Genomic DNA, 27,590 nt, shown 5'->3' with positions numbered 1-27,590 from the left:
CTCTGATTGGCCCTTTACCGTGTCATGTGATCAGCTGTGTCCAAAGGACAATGCGATCACAGAGAGCACCGGAAGCGCGCTGCTGGGGGCACGTGAGGGGCACGTTCTGGGAGGACGTCCTATGGTGCCCTCCCAGAACTGGACAATCGCTCTGTAGCTGTCATTCAGCTATAGCGCGGTCAAGAAGTGGTTAAAGTGGTTGTAAAGGCAAAAAGGGTTTTTTTTTTTTTTTTGCTCCTTAATGCGATCTAGGCATTAAGGTAAAAAACTTACAATTGCACTGTCCCCCAGCCACCCCCTTAAATACTTACCTGAGTCCTGCATTGATCCAGCACTGTGCCCGGCTTCAGTTCTTCTCTCCCCTCTTCCTTCTCATACAACTTTACTGAGAGCAGCGGGAGCTATTTGCTCCTGCATCTGTCAGCCAAATCATGTGTAGAGGTGGAAATGGACGGAGCCAAACCACGCTGTGTATGTGTCTATAGACACACACAGCCCAGCTCAAGAGCGAGCCACTTGTCTGCCCTCATAACAAATAACTTACTGTGGGGGCAGACTCAGAAGAGGAGGAGCTTAGAGCGCCAGCAGGGGAACCCTAGAATATGATGAGAAGATGATACCATTGCACAGAAGAGGTAAGTATAACAACCTTTACAACCGCTTTAAGCTGGTCACAAACTGATCTGAATTCGGCCAGTTCAGCATGGAAAAGATGAATTTTGATCAGTGTGTTACCATGCCAGTTTGTCAGAAATTAACATCTTGACGCTGGCTGTATGCATATATTCGGATGTTCGGTGGGTGGGCCTTAACTCCGAGTGGCCACATATATATGACCTTGTTAGAACAACGTACCGTGCTGAGAGCACGCTCACAGCACAGTAGTTGGCGGGGATCAGTAAGCTCCCGATGTATACTTGCATCGGGAGCTTCCTGATCATGTGTCTGCTGTGACAGCCAATCACAGCGGTCACATGACCCGAATGCCTACTTCTGCCTGCCTGCTTTTAGAACACTTAAACGGCTGGGAGGCGGTCGGCGTGAAGGGGTTAATCGTTCAATCAACTTCTCTCAAAGGAAAGCTAGAAAACATTTCACCACATGCAGAAGTCCTATATGAACCATAATAATGTAGGCACTTCCTTTCTCCAAATATACTATTCAAAGTATAATGCCTGGCTCTCTACGGTCCTTAAAAAGGTATAATGCCATTCACAAATTGTACTGCGTCAATCCTCCAATGGCAGGGATCAATCCCCAACCTACTCATCTTCTCACCACCAGCAGCTCCACGAGCCAGTTTGTGCTTCAAGCCTTGCATATACACTGATAAACACACTTTACCTGATACTACTTTCTCTAAAGCCTAGTACACACGATCAGAAAATTGTAGGAATTTTTTTTTTCTTTTGAAGCGATTGTACGATCGTACAATAATTTGATCATTAGTACACGGCTTTCGTTCCAAATTTATTTGAAGGGACAAGCAGGAAATGTTTTCTCATACGTTACCAGATCATACGATTTTAATTTAATCAGTGCAGTTTTCGTCAGAAAATCCAATACAAATACATTACATCACTTCCGAATTTTCTTTCTCTCTTTTTTCGTATCTTCAGTAACTTCTCCACTTTTGATATGAGACTAGCATGCAAAAAAACCCAAAACAAAAACGGACGATCATTCGTCCAATATTCTCCTCGTGTGTACAGGGCTTAAGTCCCAATTGTGAGAAATGGCTAAAGAATATGTAAACCCAACATTTCATATTCCAGATATGTGCCTGCTGTATGAAAAGGTATTCTGTTCCCTTTGCATTGCTTCCTTTATGTGAAATACCTGGTGTTCCTGCCAGTCCGTGCTTTATTGTCAAAAACTGACCACACTAGGCAGGGGAGCACAGTGTAGTCAGTTCTCTAGCTGTGCTGGGAACTCGGCGTGCTCTCCTCCAATGGTCAAAAAAATTATCAAACTTTTGCTTACACACACCCCCTGCACAGCTGTTCACTGGGAAGACCAGCTGTTTCAGCTGTTTCTCCTCCCCCAGCTCTCAATGTAGCTGAGAACAGAGGGCATGTGGTCACTTATAACAAGGGAAAAAAGGTATGTATAATTTTTTTTAGATCTATGCCCAGGGATGCTCAAATTATATCGCCCAACGCCCTGGACATGCAGTTCCGGGCACCAGGCAGATGTTTCTTTTTTTTTTTACTATTAGCCCTGTTGCAGGTAAGCAGGGTTTTTTTTTTCTCCCGGCTATTCCCATTCTAAACAGAAGGGATTGAGCGGCTGAACAGCCACTCAATCACGTCTGCGTGTGGCAGAAAGGATCACCACATCAAAGTCCTGCTGCAGGTCCTTGCGGAGGATGTCGGCGCTGGGCCAGCACATAGTGCAGGCTGGGCAGAGGAGCTTTGAGCTGTGGCAGGCTAGGCTTCAGAGCTGCTGACTGCACAATGAGAGACGGCGGAAGAGAGCTGGGAGGAGGGGAAAGTTAGCACCATCCAACAGATACTCCTCCACTGGGACAACCTGGCCTCACCTCTACCAGCGGGACCAACATCTGGACTGGTCCTCACCTCCACCAGTGGTAAGTGACCACTACCCAGACTCCCACCTCATCTGTAGTGACCCCTGTGGCAATCGTACCCACAGAGATGGACGCAGTTCAACCATTTTGCTCTAACCTCCATCTTGGCAAAGGATCGTCCATCTTGTACAAATATATCTTTCCTCATCCCCCTCCCTCTCTGCTCATCCACAGTGACATGTGGCCTGAGTGATGAGAAGTGTCACAGGCGGCCAAAGCACAGCAGGGAGCACCGAGCTATAAAACCTCACGAGCTGGGTGCCTCGCTGTCTAAGAAACTGTGCAATCTGGCACATTGTAAAAGTCCCTCACTGAACTTCAAAAGACCTTCCAAGGGGTCGTAAAAACAGACTTACTTTTAAAAACTCACTTTTCATATAAGTTGATATCTTCACGGAGTACATAACTACCTAAACATGGAACCTATATTCTGAAGGCTCAGTTTGAGGCCATTCTCCTGGTATGTGACACCCCTTAGCTGGCATACATAGGAAAGCAGAAAAAGTATATCTATTGAACCATTCAAGTGCATATTTCATGTTTCATCTCTAACCATTCCGCAGATGCGGCTGAGTATTAATATACTAGTGCCCAAGCCGGCAAATGTACCTAGGAAAAGTTATGAGCCAAAATATAAGCTAGGAGAGATTCTGGTTGTACTTAGGTCTCCTCCCAACACCCCTCCCCAAATAAGGCAATTGGTTCTTTGTTGTAAGGAGACACCCCGCTGAGATTGTAGAAAAACGGCTGTTATGCTTAGAGTTTGGTGTGTGAGAGAGAAAGCAGAGTCTCCCTGTAACATTGAAACTGAGTGAGAGACCAGAAATCCTTTTTGAGCTGATAAGACTTGAAACTGCTTAACCCAAAGCTTTTTGGCAAGTACTTATCTATCTAAACTTCTTTCTGTTATCTTTGTGCTGTGTTATTGCTCTCTGTATATTTATATATATATTGGCTACATCTCTTTTCTGTAAATATTTTTATTGCACACTTTTGAACTTTTAGTAATAAATCTTTCATTCTGAAAGTGTTTGAACTGTTTCTATAGCTCTTTAATGCAACTTACAAATTCCTGCCGCTGAAGAGCGCTACTATGTGTGTTTAACCCTCTGTATAACCTGTCTGCGGTGAAAGTGGTATACAGACGATTAATCCAATCATCCTAGTGTTATTGCTGATATTGCCGAGTTTCCTCTTTCTCTGGCAGTTTGAAGGGTTAATTGTGCAATTAACCTGACCCAGTAACAATCGCGCTCAGGCTGTCGGTACATCGATTTGGGGTCCAGTGAGCTGGAAAATCGTTATGCAGGGTGCAGCTGGGCGTGGCATTGTTACGCACGTGACATCGCAGTTTTAGATTGGCTAGTCTTTCGATCACGAGTTTGGTGAGAGGTCTGGGGTCTGACGTCGCGATCGTCACAACCCCCTCATATCACTTCTGGGGACACTGACCCCCAACCCCTGACCCTAACACTAAACCTATATGGGGGACTCAACATATCACTTCTTCTGGGTGATGATGACACCTACCTGGCACCCCTTATATCACCATTGGGATATACTGGGAGGGAAAACCCCTCATATCACATATTGGATACACCATGTAGATTGTCATGAAGGACAAGTAGACTGGGACCTCAGTTTAGTCCCTTGGACAAAAAGTTATTTTTTTGTTTATAGTGCACAAAAAAAAACCTCAGTGGTGATTAAATACCACCAAAAGAAAGCTCTATTTGTATGAAATATATATGAAATGATAAAAATTTCATATGGGTAGAATGTTGCATGACCGTGAAGTTGTCATTCAAAGTGCAACAGTGCTGAAAGTTGAAAATTGACCTGGGCAGGAAGGAGGTAAAAGTTCCCAGTAGGCAAGTGGTAATAATAATAATAATAATAATACTGAGACCTCTCCCTTTCTTTCTTCCTTCCTTCCCTTCCTTTCCTTTTCCTTTTCCCTTTCCCTTTCCAACAAGTGATTTCTGTCTGCTTCCACAGGCCTTCTGCATTACCCAAGGACTATATTACTCCTGTAGAAATCTTTATTTTAGTCCTTTGAGTGTTGTGTATATACATCTCTTTATCATAACAATTATATCTATCTCAAAATCTCCTCACAGAACTGCTACAGTTGGTTTCTTTTTTGCTAAATTTGTGTTTTAATTTTGCTGTCAACAACTTTAATTTCCAAATCCAGAAAATTCACCCCACTCTTACTATAAGTCCCTGGTTCCCAATCCACATGCGACTCTTTGGCATTTTCTGTGCGGCCCTTGTGGGCCCCCACAGAATCTAATCTGTTTCTCTATTGCCTTGTTATATCAGTGATTCCTAGCAGTTGCATGTTATATGTCTCCACCTTCTGGCTATCTCCTGAAACATGTCCCCAGTTTGTAACAACTCATATAGAATGCTCACAGTCTCTGACAGTATCCTGCATCATGTCCCAAGTCCTGACCATCTCTTGTATCATGTCTGCAGTCTCTGAACATCTTCTGTACCATGCTCGCCATCTCTGACCATCTCTTATATTATATCCATAATCACTGGTGGAGAAGGATCCGGGAGTTCTGGTAGATCACAAGCTTAACTACCTCCCGTCCGGCCGTTGTATAAAAAGGGCCGAACGGTTGCAGTGCAGGGGCGGGTGGCCGTTTATAAACGGCCTCCCCGCCCCCTGCTTATGCGCACTCCCTGGGAGCGCGCAGCACCGCGATCCGGTGCCCGCTCTGTCTTGAGGTCCCGATTGGCCAATCAGTGATCACATGCAGAGTAGTAAGCAAGATGTCACTTCTGACATAATTGCTTACTATGTGTGAAATCTGTGAATGATCACAGAGGTCACATGGTACAAGGCTATTCACAACAGCCATGTTCCATGTGACAAGCTGTGACCAATCACAGCTCACACAGTATTTCTCAATGGCTGCAAGAATGCAGCCAGAGAGAAGGAGAAATGATTGCTTTTACAGCCATTATGGGTGTAAAAGCAATCAGTGTAAAAAAAAAAAAAACAATTTTCCATCACACCCCACAAGTAGTACAGTGTCACTATGGTGACACTGTACTGCTAGTGTGACAGTATGTAAAAAATATAAAAAAATGAAATACAAATGTAGAAAAAATTTGTAAAAAATGATAATTTTTGGTTATAAACTACTAAAAAGATAACTGAATAAATTTTGGCCAAGACGTATGATGAAATATTATTTATTTGCAAAATTTTTTATGAGAAAAATACTTTTTTTTCAAAATTTTTGGACTTTTTCATTTATATAGCAAAAAAAATAAAAATCCCAGTGGTGAATAAATACCACCAAAATAAAGCTTTATCTGTCTCAAAAAATGCTAAAAAATTCATATGGGTGCAGTATTGCATGAGCGCGCAATTGTCATTCAAAGTGTGATAGCCCTGAAAGCTGAAAATTGGCCTGGACAGGAAGGGGGTGAAAGTGTCCGGACTTGAAGTGGTTAATAATGGCATGCAATACCAAGCTGCGGTTTCTAAAGCGAGCAAAATCCTCTCTTGTATTAAAAGGGGTATAGACTCCAGAGAGAGAGATATCATATTACCCCAGTACAAATCATTAGTAAGACCTCGTCTGAAATATGCAGTTCAGTTTTGGGTACCAATTCACAGAAAGAACATTGGGGAACTGGAGAAAGTACAGAGAAGGGCAACCAAACTGATAAGAGGCATGGAGGAGCTCATCTATGAGGAAAGATTAGAGGAACTGAATTTATTCTCTCTTGAGAAGAGGAGATTAAGGGGGGATATGATCAACATATATAAATACATCAGTGGTTCATATAGTGAACTCGGTGTAGAGTTATTCACCCTGAGGTCATCACAGAATACAAGGGGGCACTCTTTATGTATGGAGGAAAAGAAAGTTAATCTCCAAACACAGTGAGAGCTGTGAAAATGTGGAATAGACTCCCTTAAGAGTTGGTTCTGGCCATCTCAGTGGATTGCTTTAAAAAAGGCCTGGATTCTTTCTTAGATACACAGAATATAACTGGATACTAACATTTATAGGTAAAGTTGATCCAGGGAATATCCGATTGCCTCTCGGGGGGATCAGGAAGGATTTTTTTTCCCTGCAGGAGCAAATTGGATCATGCTTTGCTGGGGTTTTTTTTTGCCTTCCTCTGGATCAACTGTCGATGTAGGATTATAACTTTTTTTTTTTTAATGGTTGAACTGGATGGACTTTTGTCTTTTTTGAGCCAGACTAACTATGTAACTCATTAGCTCTTGTATCATGTCTGCGGTCTGTGGTCTGTGACCCTTTTCTCCTGTTATGTCCGCAGTCTCTGACCATCTCATGTATCATGTCCGCAGTCTCTGACCATCTCATGTATCATGTTCGCAGTCTCTGACCATCTCATGTATCATGTTCGCAGTCTCTGACCATCTCATGTATCATGTTCGCAGTCTCTGACCATCTCATGTATCATGTCCACAGTCTCTGACCATCTCATGTATCATGTCCACAGTCTCTAACCATCACTTGTATTATATCCACAGTTTCTGACCTCTTGTATCATGTCTGCAATCTCTGTCTATCTTTTGTGTCATGTTTGAAGTTTCTGACCATCTCCTGTATTGTGTTCACAGTCAGTCTCTGACCTTCACTTGTGCCGTGCCAAAAGTCTTTGACTATATCCTGTTGTATGTCTGCTGTCTCAACCTGAAAATTCACAAAATTTTATGTGTGACCCTTTGGTGATGTCGAGGGGCACACTTGGGGCCATTGGTACTCTTCTCCCTCGGTTTTTCTCCTTCACTGACCCCATCACTGATGGAGAGGGGCAGAGGAGGGTCAAACAAGCATGCAGTGCAGCCAACCAACATCCTCCTTATCAACTGATTTCAGGTCGCTGACATTTGGAAGGTTGTAATGATGCACAATACTGTGGCTTGGTGTAACTAAGAGGCTTGTTCCACCTGCTGGCTTATATACATGTTTTGGGCAATTTTTAGACATTTTGCCAAGGCTGCACCTGTAATGGTCCTGTAATCTATTTTTCATAAGATCATTCCTTATTGTGTTTTTCTGCCTCCTGCCTCTTTTCCGCTTTCTCCTGTTTGTTTGGAAAGAGCAGTGCATGTTGGTTGTGGTCATGTGCACTGCTCTATGCACACTGCACACTACACATCCCGTTCTCTTTAGTCCATCTCAGGAAGCTTGCAAGCGAAGGTAGCTATGTTCCTACATACTGTGGGACCACAAAGAACAAACCTAACCACTCTCTAACAGAAAGTTGGATCACAGCAGCAATAAAAAGGAATTTGTAGATTTGGAGGAGGCTGACAGCAATAGAAGGTACTTTTTTGAGTTAACAATACACAATCGAATAACAACATTTTCAAATTTTTCGTTTTCAACCTGAGTTTTTAGTGTTGTTTTAAATGCTGCTTTACATCTAGGCAACGGAACATCAGTATTACTGACTTGATCCTCCACTCCCATGGCAGACGGCACTTGATAGACCTTGCCTTACATCCCTGTTGATGTCTTCAAAGGACATTCATCCACCAGAACATGGGGGTGAAGAGGCTGCAGGGCCCAGCTTTGCAGCTTAGAGGAGCCTTTCAGGGGAAAAAGCCTGTATGTCTGGTATATTCCTACAGCAAGTGGCCAAGATTCCTTGGATAGTAAAGTGTTTCTCTACAATGACCAGTGGGACAAATAGCCTTGCATTTGATCACCAAAGAAAAAGATCCTAAATTTGTTGCCCTTATTTACATATGTGATTACAAACTATACTTTGAAGCATGTTTTTTCAGGAGAAATTATAATAGTTGGGGTCAGTTTTGGTTTAATGTTTCCTTTTAAGTTTATTTGTTTTAAAACTTGTCATATCTATTTGCCATTTACTGTATATCCATAACTCTGGTATTACTAAGCGTTTTATAATGTTTTGTACATTTGGCTGGAAATAGCATCTTGAGTAGTATCAACTCTAATATTTTTGTCATGACAGGTGTACTTTTTTTTAGTTATTGATATTCTTATAGAAACCATATGGTTTTATTTATATAATTGCTACATATAGTATACTATGTGTCAGTAGTGGAAAATCTAACATACAAGGGTGTCCAGCCATGTATGTTTTTTTTTTTTTTTTTACATAATCTTTACTTAGCTGTGTGGTTGCCTTGGTTTGCTCAGAGCCATAATTTAATTTCTATTTGTAGAATGCTGATTACTGACATGAACAAAAACCTTTAATTTGGTTCAGCAACATTCTTATGTTGCTTTGGCATGACCCAACTTGTTGCACCACAAAGTGAGCAGCTCTCTGATCACCGATTTTTCTTGGACAGTTGTGTGGCACATTCGTGAGTTTTTTTTTTTTTGTTTTTTTTTATTATTATTATTATATTATGGTGGAATATTAACATCTAGTTTTAGTACCAATGAATAAAAAAATTAGTAGAGAATCGGTAGGGACCATTTAATTGTGGCATAATGTGTGGAGCATATAAAGTAAAACAGGTTTTAGCTGATTTTTATTAATGTTTTTCATATTAGATATTTGGTTTAGATGTCACAAATTAGAATGCATTTTTCTACACATAAACATACTACTTTAATAGTAATCTTGGGTTAGTTTTTGTTATAATTAGCCCTCCTCTGTAGTCTACTGGCATTTTACTGTTAGCCGGGTTTCCTATGTAACTGACTACCTTGTAATATTCCTGCAAAAGCAACTGTTGGGTGGTATTTTCCTACTGATGTAGCCAAGCCCCCAGAAATGCATCCCCAAAGAGTCATGGCAGCAGCATTTTTTGATTGAGAAAGAATTCAATGTATGTTTATGAAGTGGGATGTAGAAGGCTGGGATAGGACTTCTTGGGACTTCGGTCCAACAGAGGCAATGTCTTGTCAACCCAGGAAGTTAGGAGCACTCTGGATTTTTGAAAGATAAACAGGTGTTATTCTGTACTTGCAGCATTTTTAAAGTAATAAAACCTACAGAAATATGCATGTATTGCAGGGATGTACTAAATATGTTTTTTGCCCATAAATGAAGTATGTGCAGTCTATGTCTAACACCCACGTCTGCTGTTACAGCTGCAAAGGCAGTCGGACATGCATGTCTACAAACCCCCCCAGTCTCCACACACACTGCCCTCCCCCCCCCCCCATACACATTGCGCCCCTTCTATGTAAAAACTGCCCCCATGCAGATTGCCTCCTTGCACACTTTGGGGGTGGGGGTTTAAAGCTGGTAGGATATGCATTGTAACCTCTCACCCCTTTCCCATCTCTGCTGAACATCTGTCCTGTCACCCCTCTCTCACCCCTCCAGAACATAACTCCTGTCACCCCTCTCCCATCTGTGTAGAACATCACACCTGTTACCCCTCTCCCATCTGTGTAGAACATCACTCCTGTCACCCCTCTCTCACCCCTCCAGAACATAACTCCTGTCACCCCTCTCCCATCCGTGTAGAACATCACACCTGTTACCCCTCTCCCATCTGTGTAGAACATCACTCCTGTCACCCCTCTCTCACCCCTCCAGAACATAACTCCTGTCACCCCTCTCCCATCCGTGTAGAACATCACACCTGTTACCCCTCTCCCATCTGTGTAGAACATCACTCCTGTCACCCCTCTCCCATCCGTGTAGAACATCACTCCTGTCACCCCTCTCCCATCCCTGTAGAACATCACTCCTGTCACCCCTCTCCCATCCCTGTAGAACATCACTCCTGTCACCCCTCTCCCATCCCTGTAGAACATCACTCCTGTCACCCCTCTCCCATCTGTGTAGAACATCATTCCTGTCACCCCTCTCCCATACGTGTAGAACATCACTCCTGTCACCCCTCTCCCATCCCTGTAGAACATCACTCCTGTCACCCCTCTCCCATCCCTGTAGAACATCACTCCTGTCACCCCTCTCCCATCTGTGTAGAACATCACTCCTGTCACCCCTCTCCCATACGTGTAGAACATCACTCCTGTCACACCTCTCCCATCCCAGTAGAACATCACTCCTGTCACCCCTCTCCCATCGGTGTAGAACATCACTCCTGTCATCCCTCTCCCATCTGTGTAGAACATCACTCCTGTCACCCCTCTCCCATCTGTGTAGAACATCACTCCTGTCACCCCTCTCTTATCTGTGTAGAACATCACTCCTGTCACCCCTCTCCCATACGTGTAGAACATCACTCCTGTCACCCCTCTCCCATCCCAGTAGAACATCACTCCTGTCACCCCTCTCCCATACGTGTAGAACATCACTCCTGTCACCCCTCTCCCATCCCAGTAGAACATCACTCCTGTCACCCCTCTCCCATCGGTGTAGAACATCACTCCTGTCACCCCTCTCCCATCTGTGTAGAACATCATTCCTGTCACCCCTCTCCCATCCCTGTAGAACATCATTCCTGTCACCCCTCTCCCATCCCTGTAGAACATCACTCCTGTCACCTCTCTACCATCCTTGTAGAACATCACTCCTGTCACCCCTCTACCATCCCTGTAGAACACATATGCCAAACACATATGCCTGCTAAGCCTTGTCATGTGGCCCTTGCACCCAGTTCTTTAGCCGGATCATGGTGAAACTCCATTCCTCCACCTCCGGCTCCCAACCTGTATTTCTGCTCCCTGCTGTCACTTGTAAACACAGAAGCCTTCTTTAAGCACTCTCGCATTCTTCCAGACCATCGTTCCTGTCACCATTCTCCCATCCCTGTAGATGTTCTGCTGGGAGGGGAGACAAGAGACACAGCACTGCTCAGGGATTTTCCACAAGTCTTACTATACCGCTGGACTTCTCAGACAATGGAGCTTCCCTGAGCCTTCTTCACACGACTGCAGAAACTCTGTCAGAAAACCTCAGTCTCCTCTGCCTTTGCCTAGATCTGGTAGTGACACTCTGCAGAAGTGTACGGTGCTGCCCATATCTGTGGGTCATCAGGATTTTATTGAAATCCCCGGACAGTCCCGCAAAATCCGGGATGATTAGGAAGTATGTGTATGGTGAGTCTGTGTGCACACTCCCTGCAGATTCTCTGATTGTAATGTGCTCTGCCTGTGCAGTTCTTTATTCTGCTCTACATGCTCTGAGCATGATCTGGGTGTGTGCAGTCAATCCAGAGTCTGTGTATTTCAGTGGAGGCATAGCATGGTAATAGTAGGTGAAGATAAGAGCAATAAAAGAGAAGGGAATTGCATTGCTCCTCTGCAAAGAACAGTATGGAGAGGGTAGTGCAAAACCCACAAAGGAGAAAGTAACTTTCCAAACAGCACAGTGAGTCTGCTAGTGACACATTATGCAGGAGAGCAGAGAGATAAGTGGTGCATAAGCCATGGGGGTGCCTGGCTAAATGGTTTCTGGAACTCTGCAATACTGCTGACAAGTAACAAACATATATATATATATATACAGTGGGGATCGAAAGTTTGGGCACCCCAGCTAAACATTTGTATTAATGTGCACAAAGAAGCCAAGGAAAAATCTCCAAAAGGCATCAAATTACAGATTCGACATTCTTATAATATGTCAACAAAAGTTAGATTTTATTTCCATCATTTACACTTTCAAAATAACAAAAAACAAAAAAATGGCGTCTGCAAAAGTTTGGGCACCCTGCAGAGTTAATATCTTGTACTGCCCCCTTTGGCAAGTATCAGCTTGTAAACGCTTTTTGCAGCCAGCTAAGAGTCTTTCAATTCTTGTTTGAGGTATCTTTGCCCATTCTTCCTTACAAAAGTCTTCCAGTTCTTTGAGATTTCTGGGCTGTCTGTCACGCACTGCTCTTTTAAGGTCTATCCATAGATTTTCAATTATGTTGAGGTCAGGAGATTGTGAAGGCCATAGCAAAACCTTCAGTTTACGCCTCTTGATGTAGTCCCCCCGTGGATTTCGAGGTGTGTTTAGGATCATTATCCATTTGTAGAAGCCATCCTCTCTTTAACTTCAGCTTTTTCACAGATGGCATCAAGTTACCATCCAAAATTTGCTGAAATTTTATTGAATCCATTTTTCCTTCTACTCGTGAGATGTTCCCTGTGCCACTGGCTGCAACACAACCCCAAAGCATGATTGATCCAACCCCATGCTTAACAGTTGGACAGAGGTTCTTTTCATTAAATTCTGTGCCCCTTCTTCTCCAAACGTAGCTTTGCTCATTCTGGCCAAAAAGTTAACCTCATCGGTCCACAGAACTTGTTTCCAAAATGCATCAGGCTTGTCTATATGTTCATTTGCAAAGTTCAAACGTTGTGAGCGTCAGCTATTTTCAGTTTCAGTTTTCTAGACAACTGCTTAGAAGAACCCATGGTGCTGATTGTTGGGGCAAGGTCAGATGAGTCTGGGCATTTAAAACCTTTGAGATTGACATAACCTGGTCTTCCCAGACGATGATTGAGAACAATCCATGACACTGGCAGGTCTCAGCTTTGCAAAGGGGGCAGTGCATGCTATAAATTCTGCAGGGTGCCCAAACTTTTGCAGACGCCATTTTTTTGTTTTCTGTTATTTTGAAAGTGTAAATGATGGAAATAAAATCTAACTTTTGTTGACATATTATAAGAATGTCTAATCTGTAATTTGATGCCTTTTGGAGATTTTTCCATCTTTCCTTGGCTTCTTTATGCACATTAATACAAATGTTTAGCTGGGGTGCCCATACTTTCGATCCCCACTGTGTATATATATATATATATATATATATATATATATATATATATATATATATATATATATATATATGCAACTTTACTAATATGCTTAGGGCATGTGTCAGTGGGCTTTTGTTAACCTTAAATGGGGTTTCCCATGTTTAAAGCAGAACTAAACTCTGTACTTGCCTATCCTTCTGCGGTCTAACATCTCCCGACAACTTCTTCCAGGTACTGAGCCACAGACATCTTCATTGGCCAGCGCAGGATGACATCACTGCTGAGCACCCAAATCTATTCTGTAATACAGAGCCTGCCAGCTCGCAGTTTTTGAAAGCGGGAATTTAGTTCTGCTTTAAGGTCTTAAGTTTAGCCAAGACAGAAAACTTTAAAATCAGAACAAGGGACATAACTTAGTATGATATGTCCCTGGTATTGATTCTTCTTCTTAGTAGAAATTATTCTCCAATCTTGACTATGCCTGACCTGTGAATGCAGGGAGTGAAGCTAGCATTTATCCGCCCTTCCTCCATTCAGAGATCTTGTGTCATTCATAGAAGCTGTGGTATGACTTCTATAAATGACAGATCTGGCAGGAAAGGGTGGGTATAGTTGAACTGTCTTAATGAGAGCTCCGGACAGCCCTTTAGCTGTATTAACCTCCACCACATCGGAAGATTACAGCGAGGGCTGGAGTAAGATGGAGGAAGATTTCTACTGAAAGAAGAGTCAACACAAGGGACACATCATACTAACTGAAAGTTATGTCCCTTGTGCTGATTTTTTTTTTTAATACTAAACTTGGGCTTTAAAGAATTTCAACTGCAATTCAGATGCACCTGTTAATAAATTCTGAATGATCTCAGAAGTATTTCAAACTAATACTGATGCCATCAACACAAGCTTTTAAATAAACTACAGAATTTTGATTTAATTGTTAATAGTACAGACACAGTTCACTACTGTTTCTTAAGTCATTTTTGTGATTAAGTGTTCAATTAGAAATAACGCATTGCTAGATCTACTTTTTACAAATAACACTGGTCGCAGATGTGGAAATAAGGAACAATTTAGGGTAATTAAAAGAAGAAGAAAATAGTTCTGTGCTAACAACCAAGATAATAATATGAACACGTACAAAATGTAATATACATGCATGCCTGGCGATAGTGGATATCACATGAGCACAGTAAAAGAGAAGAGTCAGTTTTGTGCATTCATCTATTTGGACTGTTACGTTGCACTTTATTCATAATAAATGAATTTCACTATATTTACTTCATCCACTGTATGTTATTGGTCCAATACGTTATATACCCTATGATAGGGGGGTGTTTTTTTTGTTTATGTGAACCTCATTTACACCAGTTATTAGGCAATATACACTGTCACTATAATTATTTTTGTGTATTTTTTGAGGACCATTACGTTGCACTTTATTCATGTTAAATTAATTTCACTTTATTTACTTCATCCACTGTATGTCATTGGTCCAATATGTTGTATACGCTGTGATGGGGGGTGTTTTTTCTGTTTATGTCAACCTCATTTACATCAGTTATGATGTAATATACACTGTCACTGTATTGATTTTTATTATTGTTTAATTTTTGAGGAAGTTATTTATTTATTACTTTTTATACGTTTTAATATTATCTTGCTTGTTAGCGCAGCACTATTTTCTTCTTCTTTTATTCCTTATAGTGGTGGAACACCTTACGGGTGCTTGCTGATTTCTTGGAATTTTTTTCTTTTATTTGTAGTGTAGGTTTTTATTTGATTTGTGTGGCAGTGCATAAGACCTCTACCATTATTGTAAGTTAGGGTAATTACTGTACAGTCAGTATAAATCACAGGAAGAGGAGGCACGAGAGTAGTACAAGAACACTGAATTTCACAAGAGCCAACTTTTCTAAACTGCACATACTACAAGATATTAAATGGGATACAATTCTAGAAACAATGAACACTGAGAAAAAAATGGGAGTGCTTTAAAAACATATTAAATAAAGCTATTAGCCAGTGCATTACAATGGACTACAAATTATAAGAGAGCTAAGATTAAACCTGGGTGGCTATACTTTAACATAAAAATGCATATAAAAGAAAAAGATGGCCTTTACAAAATATAAAGCCAAGGAGACATTGTCGGCATTCCAACACTACAAGGATACAAGGATTGCGATACAAAATGTAAGAGCACAATTGGGACAGCTAAAATAGACTACGAGAGACACATAGCGAAGGAGAGTGAAAAAATCCCCTAAGATTTGTAAAATATATAAACCACTTTCCCTCCATCCTATAGCAGAAGTAATGCTACAGGGCGGCAGGTCTGCGCAAAATCACGTATATATACGTGATTTACATTTGCAGGTAGGGGGCACTGTTGGCGGCTAGGAATATCAATCACCAGGTCCCAGTCAGCGATTCGTGGCTGGCACTCGATGATCATCTGGTAAAGCTGACAGGGGAGATACCTGTGTGTAATCAACACAGGTCTCGCTCCTGTCAGCATTGACATGCTGATTTGTATCTCTCTGCACAGCAGAGAGATACAAAACAGCATGTCTCCCTAGTAAAACACAACACAGTGCACACAGTAAAACACACATAGCACCTGGTTCTCCACCTGACTCTCCACAGCCCAAACAAGCTCCTATAGGCTAGCTAATTAAAAAAAAAAGCCTTTTTATGCACACACAAATTGTGCACTTTGAAGACTGGCTAAATCCTGAGAGGATGTTCACTCCTAACCTTTTTGCTGAATTTTCTCCGATGGGGAAAAAAGGATTTTGAGATGAAATGGACTGTTCTGGTAGTGGATCCTGCTATTTAAATTCTCAGTAAACATCTTACAGTTCCTGTTAAGGATGTTTCCTATTAAAGGCCTCCTGTGCCCTTGCAGGTCCAGCACTGTAGCAAGCAATTGCTGCCATGTCTGTTTGAAAGACTATTGCTAATTGGACAAGGCAAATGAACAGAGACCAGGGACCTGTCTGTGATGACCCTGCTCTCTTGAAACAATTTCAGCTAATGCTCTTAGCACTATTGTTTTGTATTGACACTCTAGAGCAATGTTTCTCAACTTTGTTTACCTTCGAGGAACCCCTGGCAAAAAGTTTGAGATCTTGGGGAACCCCTGAAATAATGTTCAGAGCTACCGCTCATGGAAAATTACCTATTTTATGTGAAACTTATCCTGTTTTTTTTTCTGCACATATGCTCAATTCTGGGTTTAACTTGAGGTAAGCAGTGCACAGGGCAGCAGGGCAGACAACAGGTGGTCAGGAGAACACAATACAGGGGGGAAAGTAGGGTGCATTATGGAGGACTATAAGGCACTGTGACGGAGGGCAGGCAAGACAGAACACACAAGGCAGACGGCAAACACTTAAAGCTTTATTAAAACAGACGACAGTCACTCAAGGGGGGAGTAGTGCAGAGAGAGAGAGTCCGAAATACTTGTATTCCAGCCCCGGTGGGCAAAGTTAAAGTCTTTACAGCAGTTTGTAATCCAACAGGGAGGTAGGAGGCAGTTCATAAACAGTCAGATAACACAGGGGAAGCATACTCTCAGGCAAAGCTGATGTGGTAGTCTCAGGTAAAGCTGACAGTGTTTCAGGCAGGGCTGATGTAGCTTCTGGGGTCCCCCTTTCTCCAATGGGGCTTAGGCAGAGTCTGGCCACTAGCGTCCCGCCTCAGCTGGGATCCCTTAGTGGCTGCACACAGAATGGAACAACAGGAGAGACCAGCACTGACCTCTTAAACCCCCTGAGCAGGACGAGAGGTGGAGGGGGGCTATTAGCTGGATGACAATGGAGGGACTGCCTTAATTGAGTTTAGGGACATTTTGGATGACAATGGAGAGAATGGACAGGAATGGGAATACAGTAATTGAATTTGTAGCTGTAAACAGGAGGACAGTGGGGAGGATATTATATTTAGGCAAAAGACTGGTTGGACAGGATGGACAAGGAAACACAATAATTGGATTTGCAGCTGTAAACAGGATAACAGTGGGGAGAATACATTAATACAAAAGTAAGGCACTAATTAGGGATGTAGGATACACTAATTGAATTTGGGACCTTTTGTGGAGGGGGTGCGTTAATTACAGCTAGGGGCCTTTGGCACACAGGAGTAGAATACTAATTGGAGGATGCTCTTCCTATGGCCAGCAGGGATTAAAGGAACAAAGAATTAATAACTGGGAATTAGTAACGGGGCTGGCAGAGAACTCTTGACACTCCGTATCATTAATCAGGAATTAATAATTGGCTGGGCTCCTATACCGTGACAGGCACATTACATGGGGGAGGGGGGCAGGGCATGAGGCACATCATGGGGCACACATCAGAACATGGGGCACATCATTGAGGACACAGCAGGGCATGAGACACACAGGAGGTCATGGGGCACACAGCAGAACATGGGGCACATCATGGGGCTCACAACAGGTCACAGGGCACACAACAGGACATGGGGCACAAAGCAGGGCATGTGGCATTTCATGGGACACACAGAAGAACATGGGGCACACCATGGTGCTCACAGAAGGGCATGAGGCACATCATGGAGGCACACAGCAGAACATAAGGCACATCATGGAGCTCACAGCAGGGCATATTGCACATCATGGGGCATATCATGGGGCACACAGCAGAACATGGGACACAGCAGGGCATGGGGCACATCATGGGGCTCACGGCACAGCATGGGGCATATCATAGGGCATACAGCAGTACATGGGGCACATGACAGGACACACAGCAGAACATGGGGCTCACAGCAGGGCATGGGGTACATCATGGGGCTCACAGCAGGGCATGGGGCACATTGCAGGGCACACAGCAGATCATAGTGCACATCATGGAGCTCACAGCAGGGCATGTTTTCAGATATCACCTAAGAGTGGACAGAGTAGGAGATAGACGGACAGATTGGGGTAGGGAATTCCATAGGGTGGGACAGGGTCGGGTGAAGTCCTGCAGGCAGACATGGGAGGAGGTGACAATGGAACTAGAGAGCAGGAGGTCTTGGGTTTGGCTGGTATTTTGAGACTAGGTTAGTGATGTAGCTGGGGGCCTAGTTGTGGATGGCTTTGTAAGTTGTTAATATTTTTAATTTAGTTAGTTGGGTGAGTGGCAGCCAATGGAGGGAATGGCAGAGGGGTAGTAGACACTGAACAGTTGGTAAGGTGGATGAGTCTGTCAGCAGCATTCATGATGGACTGGAGGGGGGATAGCCTATGCAAAGGTAAGCCAGTGAGGAGGTAATTGCAGTATCCAAAGCGAGAGATAACCTGTGAGTGTCTTAGGAGCTTTGTGGTATAATTGGTTAGGAAGGGACATATTTTGGAGATGTTGCGAAGGTTGAGAAGGAAAGCTTTGGAAAGTGATTGTTGAGAATAGGAGAGGTCCAAGAACAGAACCTTGGGGGACCTTAATGGAAAAAGGAAGAGGAGAGGAGGAAGTAGAATTGTAAGTGACACTGAAGCTGCGGTGGGATAGGTAGGATGAGAACCAATGAAGAGCACAGTCATGGATACCAAGAGAGTAAAGTTTTTTGAGGAGGAAGGGGTGGTCAGCCATATCAAAGGCAGCTGAGAAGTCCAGAAGTAGGAGTCCAGAATAGTGTCCATTGGTTTTTGCTGTTGGTAAATAGTTTGTGAGTATTAGGAGAGCAGTTTCTGACAAGCGTTGAGGGCGAAATCCAGACTGAAGGGGATCAAAATGGTTATTTTTGATGAGGTGGTCGCTCGGTTGGTTATAGACCAGGCCTGTAAGGAGTTTGGAGGAAAAGGGGAGCAAGGAGATGGGGCGTAAGTTGTTAAGGTTGCTGGGGCTCAAGGAAGGATTTTTAAGTATGTGGGTGACTAGTGCATGTTTTAGATTGTCGGGAAAGATGCCGGGAGAGATTGAATATGTGCACAAGCGGGTACGTACTACAAAGGTAATCAGTGGAGTTTGTTATAGGCCACCCAGTGTTAATGAGGAGATGGAGACTCAGCTCCTTGCACAGATCGAAAGGGCTGGGACAGTGATAATAATGGGGAATTTTAACCACCCAGAAATTGACTAGAGTAATGGCAGTGCAGGAACAGGTAAATGACAAAAATTTATAAACCTACTACAGGACAATTTTATGGTACAGTTCATAGAGGCCCCAACTAGGAATGATGCTCTGCTGGACCTGGTAATCTCAAACCTTACTAATATCCATATAAAAAAACAAATGGGTAGCAGTGACCATAACATGATTTAATTTATTGTTAGCTGTAAACAACAAGCACATACGGGAAAAATAAAAACACTCAACTTTAAGAGAACTAATTTTCCAAGGCTGAGAGCTGCTCTCCAAGACTTAGACTGGGAGGGAATATTGGCATCGATGAACACAACACAGAAATGGAAGTTCTTCAAAAAGAATGTATGTGAACACACTGCAAAATATATCCCCGTGGCCAACAAGTTTAAAAGGCTAAAAATCAAACCTATGTGGTTTACGGCCAAAGTTAATAAAGCTATAGATAATAAGAAAAGAACTTTTTTAAATATAAAAATGAAGGAACGCTATCATCGTTTACAAGGTAAAATCTACGGGCTTGGAAAAATCCGTATGTAAATGGATAGAAAACTGGCTAAAAGATCATATTCAGATAGTAGTTATTAAAAATGATACATACTCTGAATGGTCTAGGGTTGGCAGTGGTGTACCCCAAGGTTCAGTGTTGGAACCCTTACTTTTTAATATATTTATAAACAATATAGGGTCTGGGATTAACAATGCCTTTTCAGTCTTTGCAGATGACACCAAGCTGTGCAGTGGAGTAACGTCCTTACAGGATGTCTTCAACTTACAAGCCGACCTCAATGCACTGTTCAGCTGGGCAACTATGTGGCAAATGAAGTTTAATGTTAATAAATGTAAGGTTATGCACTTGGGGGCTAAGAATATATCATGCATCATACATACTAGGGGGAGTACAACTGGGGAAATCAATGATGGAGAAGGATCTTGGAGTTCTGGTAGATCACAAGCTTAATAATGGCATGCAATGGCAAGCTGCGGTTTCTAAAGCAAGCAAAATCCTCTCTTGTATTAAAAGAGGTATTGACTCCAGTGAGAGATATTTTACCCCTGTAAAATCATTAGTAATGCCTCATCTAGAATATACAGTTCAGTTTTGGGCACCAATTTGCAAAAAGAACATTGGGGAACTGGAGAAAGTACAGAGAAGGGCAACCAAACTGATAAGAGGCATGGAGGAGCTCAGCTATGAGGAAAGATTAGAGGAACTGAATTTATCTTGAGAAGAGGAGATTAAGGGGAGATATGATCAACATGTATAAATACATTTTTGCCTTCCTCTGGATCAGCTGTGGGTTTAGGATTATAACTTTTTTTTATGGTTGAACTGGATGGACTTTAGTTTTTTTCAGCCAAACTATGTAACTATGAGTTAGAGAGTGTAGGATAGAGCCAGAGGGTGACCGCAGTATTTGAGACGGAATAGGGTCCAGGGAACAGGTGGTCAGGTGGGCGTTAGAAAGACGTGTAGCAACCTTGTCTGTAGTAGCAGGGTTGAATAAGGGTAGTGTTGAGTGTACCTGTGGACATGGGGTGTTAAGTGGGGGAGTTGTCTGTAGAGTGGAGATTTCATTACGAATTGCATTGATCTTATTTTTGAAGTAAATGGCAATCTCCTGGGCAGTGAGTGAGTTAGTGGGTGGAGGCAGTGGAGGATGAAGAAGAGAGTTAAAGGTAGAGAAGAGTTGACTGGGACTGGATGAGAAGGTGTTAATGGGAGTGATATAATAGGTCTTCTTTTCAGTGTGTAGGCAAGAGTTGTATTTTTGGAGGACAGTTTTTATATTGGTTGAAGTCTTTGTGAGACTTAGTCTTACGCCACAGGTGCTCAAGAGCACAGCTGCGTTTTTTGAGACTTCTGGTATTGATTCTTTGCCAGGGTTGTGGGGGTCAGGGCCTGATTCTGTGTGTTGTGAGAGGGGAGAGCTCGTCCAGGGTGGAGGATAGGGATCTATTGTAGACAGAAGTGGCTAGATTGGGGCAGTACAGGGGTGAGATATTGTCATAGAGGTGGTCAGTAGCACAGTGAAGAAGAGAAGGATTAAAGTGGCGAAGGTCTCTTCAGGTAATTGTTAGGCGGTCGGAGGGAGAGGTGGTGGAAGACAGGGAGAGAGTGAAACTAATAAGGTGGTGATCAGAGAGAGGAAAAGGATTGTTGAAGAGGTTGGACGGAGTGCATAGGTAGGAGAATACAAGGTCAAGGGTGTTGCCTTCAGAGTGAGTAGGAACATGTACCCATTGCTTCAGGTCAAATGAGGAGGTTAGACTAAGAAGTTTAGGAGTGTTAGTATTAACAGAGATGATGAAGTCACCGAGAATGATTTGGGGAATTTAAGAAGAAAGAAAGTAGGATAGCCAGGCAGAGAAGTCCTCAAGGAAAGCTGATAATGGTCTAGGGGGAAGGTAGATGTGACAGCAATTCTTAAAGAAATTGGAGAAAATTGATGTACACAGTGAGCTTCGAACCATGAGAGGGAGGAGAGTAAAGAACCTGAAAGGTGTTCTGTGGGGATAGGAGGATTCCCACTCCACCTCTCTTGCGTCCACTTGGTCTGGGGGATTGAGTCCAGAGAATAGCACTATGGGAGAGGGAAGCAGGAGAAGCTGTGTCGGATTCATGAAGCCAGTTTTCGGTGGCCGCAAGTAGATGAAAGGATTTAGTGACAAAGAGGTCATGAAGAGAGGTGAGTTTGTTGCAGACAGAGCGAGCATTTTAGAGCGCACAGGAGAAGGGTGGACTGATTTTGGGAAGAAGAGCAATGGAGACTAAATTTTGTGGATTTTGGCTGCTGTCAGAAGGCGCCGGGTGATGGGTGAGTTGGCTGCAGTTAAATAAAGGAGGCCCAGGGTTTGGGGATATGTCTAGGTTAAGAAAAATGTGATTTATATGATGGGACATGCCTCAGCATCCTGGAGGTTTTTATTAGCATGTGGGATTAGAATTAGGAAGAGATGATGAGTGCAGTGATAAGGGGAGGACAGAAGTGAGGGTGATATATACAGATTGTGGGGTGGAGAAGAGGGGTGAAGGAAACAGAGTTTGAGGAGAGAGGACACAATTGTGAAAAAGAAAGGTAGAGAGCACATGTTACAGAGAGGAAGGAGAACTGAATGGGGAAAACTAGGTCACCTGCAGTCTTGTGTTTTCCAAAGTAGCTTGCTGTAGATTTTTGCTTCGTGCAATCACCTGAAGTGCAAGAGCGGAAGTGCCACGTAGCCTCCCTGGCGGTATTCCCGAGTGTAGCTCGGGGTAAAGTTTCAGTACCACAAGCGGTAACCCCGAGCTACACTCGGGCTTACCATGCGGAGCTGCTCCAGGATCTCTTCTTCTCATATCTTGTCCTGCGCTCCCGCGATGTCCCTCCTGCAGTGTCCCCTGTATTGTCCTCCGGCGGATGCCGGCATCTGTCTTCTGGGTTCCGTCCCCTGCGACGTCGGGACGTACGGGGACGGAGCGGCGGGAAATTTGAAAATGACAAAAAGTGACATTGACTAAAGTCACTAAAATCACATAGTAAAACATTACTGTATCAAACCATTTCACGTACATTTTGTCCCTAATGCTTTGTCCTGTGCCCTGCCTACATTTTTACTGTTCTTTCTGCCTGGAAACTGAGAAACGTCCATGGCGTCCGAAAAGTGTCCCTTTGGGTCAAAATCGGTTTTAGAACAGTAAATTAGAACGGCTACAAGCGGTGTGACGTCACGCCGACCGGCGCCACGAGGGCCCCGGCGGCCATCTATTACCTACCTATCCATTGTATGGTCAGTATCCTTCCTGCCTCTGCCTGTATACTATACTGTGTGTTTTTGGGAATAAATACCCCTTGCCTATAAGGTATCACACTATCTGGCCTCCTTTGTTCTTTGGGCTCTGGTGGGAGTCCTTTACATCTGCAGAGCGGCCTTTTCTTCTATGTGTGGAATACACTACCAGGTGGCGGAGGGCCTTTTGTGACCAGATCTGACCAGATCCATATGAGGACCCTGGAATTGTCAGCTTTGAATGCGCATTTGAATTGCGTATCTGGTGAGTGCGCAATTTTTACCTTTATCACCTCATCCACGAATCCAGGGATTGGAGCTCTTAAAGGACTCTCTTGGATTCTGAGCACGCTATGGACTATACTCATTATTTTAGTCACCGTTTTGCACTTTAACAGCACTTTTTACTGATTTATATTTATCAAGTATATAAGTGTATATTTATTCAGCTAGCGCTGCACCTCTCCCTTGTATGCATTTTAGTAAATTAGAACTACTTGCAGAATTGAGTGATAATGATTCATAGGGAAATTTGTCATCAGACACTGAAAACTATTTTACGACTTTGCTCAGTGATGTGCGAACTTGGTGCTATATTTCAAATTTCAGTGTTTTTGGTTTGATTATATTATTGAATTAAATTTATTGTTATATTATTATTTTTTATGATTATTTATTAAATTATAATTTATGATTTCATGTTTCAAATTTTAACTTACCCGGGATGTTTACTAGACTCTTGTTCGGACAGATTTCAGTGAGTTATTCCTAAAAATTACAGGCCTACAATAAAAAAAGGAGGTTAATTAACGAGCCCCACTTTACTGGAAGAACCCCAACATGTACCACCCTGGCATGCACCTCCCCCATAGAGGTGATTTAGATTTATACTGTGATGGGTGGGTGTGGAGTTTGCCAATGAATTAATCAGAAGTTAATTTAAGGCACACAGCAAGTAGATCAACTTTTTCACACCACAATCAAACTGCAAGAGGGCAAGGTTGTAAAGAGTAAGCTCAGTCATAATTTACAGTTGTGGCCAAAATTATTCAACCCCCAATGCTGTAAAGGGGTTTAGGGACTATAGTGTACATTTGGAATTGTATTCAGAATCAAATCCTACAAGGACGTTGTAACTACCCAAATGCAACTAAAATGACATCAATTGTTTATGTAATACAGTAGTAAATGGTTCTTATGTGGTTTCTTCATTGCCACAATTATTCAACCCCTTAAAGACTACCACTCTGAAGAACAGAGGTTCATACAGGTGCTTTCCATCAGGTATTGAAAACACCTGTGGATGTCACCGAGCAGCAATCAAGCATAATAAGCACCAATTAGGCAGCTTTAAAATGACTGTGATACTCAGCTCCTTCTAGACATTTACTGGTGTGGTTACAAACATGGTGAAGGCAAGAGAATGGTCCAGGAAGACAAGAGAAGAGGTGATTTCTCTTCACAGGAAGGGCAATGGCTATAAGAAGATTGCAAAGATGTTAAACATACCAAGAGACACCTTAGGAAGCATCATTCGCAAATTCAAGGCAAAGGGCACTGTTGAAACGCTACCTGGTCGTGGCAGAAAGAAGATGCTGACTTCGACTGCTGTGCGCTACCTGAAGCGTAGAGTGGAGAGAAGTCCCCGTGTGACTGCTGAGGAACTGAGAAAAGATTTGTCAGATGTGGGTACAGAAGTTTCAGCCCAGACAATAAGACGCACACTGCGTAATGAAGGCCTCCGTGCCAGAACTCCCAGGCGTACCCCCTTGCTGTCTCCAAAGAATAAGAAGAGTCGACTGCAGTATGCCAAAAGCCATGTGGACAAACCACAAAAGTTGTGGGATAGTGTTCTGTGGACTGATGAAACAAAATTAGAACTGTTTGGGCCCATGGATCAACGCTATGTTTGGAGGAGGAAGAACAAGGCCTATGATGAAAAGAACACCTTGCCTACTGTGAAGCATGGTGGAGGGTCAATCATGCTTTGGGGCTGTTTTGCTTCTGCAGGTACAGGGAAGCTTCAGCGTGTGCAAGGTACCATGAATTCTCTTCAGTACCAGGAGATATTGGATGGAAACGTGATGCAGTCCGTCACACACCTGAGGCTTGGGAGACGTTGGACCTTTCAACAGGACAATGATCCCAAGCATACCTCCAAGTCCACTAGAGCATGGTTGCAGAGGAAAGGCTGGAACATTTTGGAGTGGCCATCGCAGTCACCAGACTTAAATCCGATTGAGAACCTCTGGTGGGACTTAAAGAAAGCAGTTGCAGTGCGCAAGCCTAAGAATGTGACTGAACTGGAGGCCTTTGCCCATGAAGAATGGGCGAAGATACCCGTAGATCGCTGCAAGACACTTGTGTCAAGCTATGCTTCACGTTTAAAAGCTGTTATAACTGTAAAAGGATGCTGTACTAAGTACTAAGATTGAATGTCACTTGGGGGTTGAATAAAACTGATAATGCTGTGAGCACAGAAAAGACATTTGTGGTTATTTCATTATAACTGTTATGTTATATTTGTCTGACCTACAAGTGCCTCTTTAATGTAAATGTAAGCAAGATGACTGAATGATCAAAAGCAATGTCAAACTGGCCAAAACACTCAATTTCAGTGGGGGTTGAATAATTTTGGCCACAACTGTAGGTAAGACACTTAAAGACAAAATAACACAATAATGTGAACAGGACTACAGATGGATGCCAAGCAGCAGTAACATAAATTCAGGTTTACCAGAAAGACATTGAGAGTTGTCAATGTATTCAGTTTAGGGGGATGCCAAGCAGCAGTAACATAAATGCTGGTTTCCTGTGAAGGAAGAGAAGAGATGTCCAGATGAGCAGATGAGCAAGAGCGGAAGTGTGACATAATTAATGAACTCCACTTTATTGGAAAAAACCCAACATGCACCACCCTGGCATGTGCCCCCCCCCTGGCATGCCACAACTTCCAGAAGAATTGTTCAGGATACAAAGAAAAACCCACAGGTAACCTCAGGAGAAATACAGGCTGCTATGGAAAAAAAAAAGCGTGGTTGCTTCAAGGAGCACAATATGAAGGTACTTAAGCAAAAATACGCTGCATGGTTCAGTTGCTAGAAAGAAGCCTTTACTGTGCCAATGCCACAAAAATTCCTGGTTACAATATGCCCGACAACGCCTTGGCACGTCTCACAGCTTCTGGCACACTGTAATCCGAGTGGCGAGGCAAAAATAGAGCTTGGGAGTCACAACCATAAGTGCTATGTTTGGAGAGGGGTCAGCAAAGCCTATAGCAACCGGAATACCATCCTCACTGTGAAGCATGGTGGTAGCCCATTGATGGTTTGGGGGTGTGTGAACTCTAAAGGCATGGGGAATCTTGTGAATATTGATGGCAAAATTAATGCAGCAAGTTATCAGAAAATACTGGCAGACAATTTGCATTCTACACAAAAGCAGTCCATGGAATGCTCTTGGAATTTCAAGCACAACAACCCTAAGCACAAGGCCAAGCTGACCCACCAGTGGTTACAGCAGAAAAAAGGTGAAGATTCTGGAGTTGCCATCACATGACCTTAACATCATTGAGTGAGAATTTGCATGACCTGGAGGCATTTTGCCAAGACGAATGGACAGCTTATACCACCTGCAAGAATTTTGGGCCTCATAGACAACTATTACAAAAGACTGTACACTGTCTGATGCTAAAGGAGGCAATACACTGTATTAAGAACTAAGGGTATGCAGACTTTTGAACAGAGGTAATTTCAGTTGTTTACTTGTCGCCATGACTCGTGTTATGATTGTGCCATTCTGTTATGACTTAAAATTGAATATTTCTTAAGAAATTAAAGAAATATGTTTTGCCTGCTCACTCATGTTTTCTGGTACTTACGCTATATATTCTCCAAGAGTATGCACACTTTTGAGCACGGCTGTACTTCCAAAATATGCACCATCCAGTGGCTATTTTTGCCTTTTTTCCCAGAAAACAAAAACATGAATGTATGTGTATATTTTTTTATGCCTTTAGAATGAATCTTTCAATTGGTTTTCACTTTTCTTCTAGGAGATTATATTTTAGAGGCAAAACCTAAAGAGATTTCTGAAGCTCAGCGTCTGAACTATGAGCAGGTAAAGACGAGTATTTTCTTTATTTCTTATGCAATGATGTTTTTATAGCAAAAATTTTTTTTAAACAATTATGTTTTTACTCAGCTTTATGGGTTTATATAAGGGCCCATTCACACTAGAAACTGCAGATCGACCGCCTTTTTTCTTTGCACATTGCATTTAATGCACTTTTTTATGTGCATTTACATGCAGTTGATGCGCTTTTTTCTATCTGCATTTGTCTTGTGAGGTCACTTCTACTTTCTTTCCTTGTGCTTCTATGTGCACATTGCAGTGCGGAAAAATGCAGCATACTCTACTCTTTTGGACTACACTGCACTTCCATGGTGTGAACTATTCTCATAGAAATATCTGGATTTTGGACTGTC

General features: G+C 42.8%; 1 protein-coding gene across 1 annotated transcript in view; it reads left to right on the top strand.

Annotated features, from left to right (window-relative positions):
• The window catches only part of MINDY2 (MINDY lysine 48 deubiquitinase 2), a 154,871-nt gene that overhangs the window by 23,900 nt on the left and 103,381 nt on the right, over window positions 1-27,590 (top strand). Inside the window, exon 3 of the mRNA XM_089667679.1 lies at window positions 27,158-27,222. Coding sequence (XP_089523805.1) covers window positions 27,158-27,222 — 65 coding nt within the window. The remainder of the gene's footprint in view (window positions 1-27,157; window positions 27,223-27,590) is intronic.

The sequence above is a fragment of the Staurois parvus genome, unplaced genomic scaffold, assembly GCF_062004578.1.
Source record: "Staurois parvus isolate SC_StPar_1 unplaced genomic scaffold, SC_StPar_1.0 ptg000054l, whole genome shotgun sequence".
NCBI classification, from domain to species: domain Eukaryota; kingdom Metazoa; phylum Chordata; class Amphibia; order Anura; family Ranidae; genus Staurois; species Staurois parvus.
This window is presented reverse-complemented; position numbering and strand designations above follow the sequence as displayed.